A 3,398-nucleotide genomic window follows, 5' to 3' on the forward strand; every position below is an offset into this window, starting at 1 on the left:
GATCTGTGTGCAATAGTGTGATTGTTGTTCTGTCTGATGTGAAGTGGCTTTCCTTCTGTCACCACTAGGTGGAGTGCAACAGCAAAATGGACCCAACAACAACCTCATTCCTGAAGGTAACCCTCATTCTATCTATATCTATCTATCATCTATATATCTATCTATCTATCTATCTATCATCTATATATCTATCATCTATCTATCATCTACCTATCTATCTATATCGATCTATCTATATCTATCTAGCTAACTATATCTATATATCTATCTATCTATATCAATCTATCTATCTATCTATACTTGCAATTCTTTTGTAATTCATTTAATTCTCATTCATTTCTTCTCTCCCTCTTCCACAGATGGCTGACGCTGGTGGTCTACCTCAGCTGACTCAGGTAACAACCTGCAGCAGCTTCTGTATCATATCAAACCTTTTATGGCAGACAGAGAAGAGTGCATTTGCATTTGATATCTCTGGGTATTGAAGTCCTCGAAATTAAAACTGTTACCTCTGGCTGCCACTTGGGGTCACCAATGTGCAACATTACCTTGTGCAGTTTGATTCAGGTTGATTCCAAGGATAATGTATAACATCTCATTTGTGTATATTTGCAGCCCGCTAAACTGACCGAGGCTTTCAAGTACTTCATCCAGGGCATGGGCTACAGTAAGTACTTCATCCAGGGCATGGGCTACAGTAAGTACTTCATCCAGGGCATGGGCTACAGTAAGTACTTCATCCAGGGCATGGGCTACAGTAAGTACTTCATCCAGGGCATGGGCTACAGTAAGTACTTCATCCAGGGCATGGGCTACAGTAAGTACTTCATCCAGGGCATGGGCTACAGTAAGTACTTCATCCAGGGCATGGGCTACAGTAAGTACTTCATCCAGGGCATGGGCTACAGTAAGTACTTCATCCAGGGCATGGGCTACAGTAAGTACTTCATCCAGGGCATGGGCTACAGTAAGTACTTCATCCAGGGCATGGGCTACAGTAAGTACTTCATCCAGGGCATGGGCTACAGTAAGTACTTCATCCAGGGCATGGGCTACAGTAAGTACTTCATCCAGGGCATGGGCTACAGTAAGTACTTCATCCAGGGCATGGGCTACAATAAGTACTTCATCCAGGGCATGGGCTACAGTAAGTACTTCATCCAGGGCATGGGCTACAGTAAGTACTTCATCCAGGGCATGGGCTACAGTAAGTACTTCATCCAGGGCATGGGCTACAGTAAGTACTTCATCCAGGGCATGGGCTACAGTAAGTACTTCATCCAGGGCATGGGCTACAGTAAGTACTTCATCCAGGGCATGGGCTACAGTAAGTACTTCATCCAGGGCATGGGCTACAGTAAGTACTTCATCCAGGGCATGGGCTACAATAAGTACTTCATCCAGGGCATGGGCTACAGTAAGTACTTCATCCAGGGCATGGGCTACAGTAAGTACTTCATCCAGGGCATGGGCTACAGTAAGTACTTCATCCAGGGCATGGGCTACAATAAGTACTTCATCCAGGGCATGGGCTACAGTAAGTACTTCATCCAGGGCATGGGCTACAGTAAGTACTTCATCCAGGGCATGGGCTACAATAAGTACTTCATCCAGGGCATGGGCTACAGTAAGTACTTCATCCAGGGCATGGGCTACAGTAAGTACTTCATCCAGGGCATGGGCTACAGTAAGTACTTCATCCAGGGCATGGGCTACAGTAAGTACTTCATCCAGGGCATGGGCTACAGTAAGTACTTCATCCAGGGCATGGGCTACAGTAAGTACTTCATCCAGGGCATGGGCTACAGTAAGTACTTCATCCAGGGCATGGGCTACAGTAAGTACTTCATCCAGGGCATGGGCTACAGTAAGTACTTCATCCAGGGCATGGGCTACAGTAAGTACTTCATCCAGGGCATGGGCTACAGTAAGTACTTCATCCAGGGCATGGGCTACAGTAAGTACTTCATCCAGGGCATGGGCTACAGTAAGTACTTCATCCAGGGCATGGGTTACAGTAAGTACTTCATCCAGGGCATGGGCTACAGTAAGTACTTCATCCAGGGCATGGGTTACAGTAAGTACTTCATCCAGGGCATGGGCTACAGTAAGTACTTCATCCAGGGCATGGGCTACAGTAAGTACTTCATCCAGGGCATGGGTTACAGTAAGTTGTTTACTCTATGTCCGCTTTCATCGCCAACATTAAATGTTACGTACTGTTTTCCTTGCAAACATAATTTGTAAATCTTTCTCTCTCTCTCTCCTCTCTCTCTCTCTCTCTCTCGCTCTCTCCCCTCTCTCCTATCTCTCTCCCCTCTCTCCTATCTCTCTCTCCTCTCTCTCTCTCCTCTCTCTCTCCTCACACAGTGGCTTCGTCTTGCATGACCCGTTTGTCCCGCTCGCGCACCACCTCGCTCTCCTCCTCCTACTCCATGGACGGGGACCGCTCGCGCTCCCGCACCCTGTCCCAGGGCTCGCAGGGCGGCCACATGCCCCCCAGCCCCTCCCAGACCATGGAGGTGTCCTGCTGAAGAGAGAGAGAGAGCGAGCGAGACAGAGAGACAGAGAGAGAGAGCGCGCGAGAGAGAGAGAAAGATATGGATGACAGTAATGCAGGAAACAAGACGAGTGGATTTACTTATTTGTCACTAAACAACTCCCACAGGAACAGAAGAGCGAGACAGAGATTTGAGGGCCAGATGTAGACCAGTAGAGATGATCTCTCACACTTTGCACCACATCATCTAAGTCCAGACCATCTCCTCACATCCCCCTCAAGCAAAGAAGAGGTGAATGAAGGACAGAAACGACGGCTTTAGAGGGGAAGAAGAGGAGTGGGGGAAAAGGTGGCAACCTCTCCTCTCTCCCTCCCCCTGCTGGAGCATCTGTATAGAGCCAATAAAGCCCTTTAATTTAGAGAAGGGGTGTGGCCTGTAGAGACCACGCCCCTTGTGTTAACCAATAGTAATAATTCTGATAACGGTATTGTTGTTGATGATGTTTATGATGATGATATTGAAGCTAATGATGATGACAATAATGTCATAGAAAACAATAACAATTTTCTCTTTATTACACCATGAGTTTGAAATTACATAGATTAAAAAATACTATAGCAGAGATACGTATAACAATGTGTGTCTACTACTTTTAACCTTTTGTGTGTCTGTGTGTGTGTGTGTGTGTGTGTGTGCTATTTTTATTTCTCGATTGGATTTTATTTTCATATTTGTAACCTGCCTCATCAAGGGGCTGCTAGTGATTGGTTGATCCCTCACATGGTAACAGCCAATGAGAGCCCTTATAGTGACTACTTCCTCCTTGATGTAGCCAGGTTTATGTCTTCCATTGAGGTGGCGTTTTTGTTTGTTTGTTTTTTTTACTGTGGAAATTGC

The 3,398-nt window shown here is 46.1% G+C and overlaps 1 protein-coding gene across 1 annotated transcript in view; it reads left to right on the forward strand.

The window, feature by feature from the left end:
* Window positions 1-3,018, forward strand: part of LOC310780299 (protein NDRG2) — a 50,901-nt gene extending 47,883 nt beyond the window's left edge. Inside the window, exons 13-16 of the mRNA XM_083640872.1 lie at window positions 69-116; window positions 360-395; window positions 616-667; window positions 2,371-3,018. Of these exons, the coding sequence (XP_083496998.1) occupies window positions 69-116; window positions 360-395; window positions 616-667; window positions 2,371-2,534 (300 nt within the window). The 3' untranslated portion in view covers window positions 2,535-3,018. The remainder of the gene's footprint in view (window positions 1-68; window positions 117-359; window positions 396-615; window positions 668-2,370) is intronic.
* Window positions 3,019-3,398: the final 380 nt, after the last annotated feature.

This window comes from Poromitra crassiceps (assembly GCF_964638095.1).
Source record: "Poromitra crassiceps genome assembly, chromosome: 7".
Classification (NCBI taxonomy): domain Eukaryota; kingdom Metazoa; phylum Chordata; class Actinopteri; order Beryciformes; family Melamphaidae; genus Poromitra; species Poromitra crassiceps.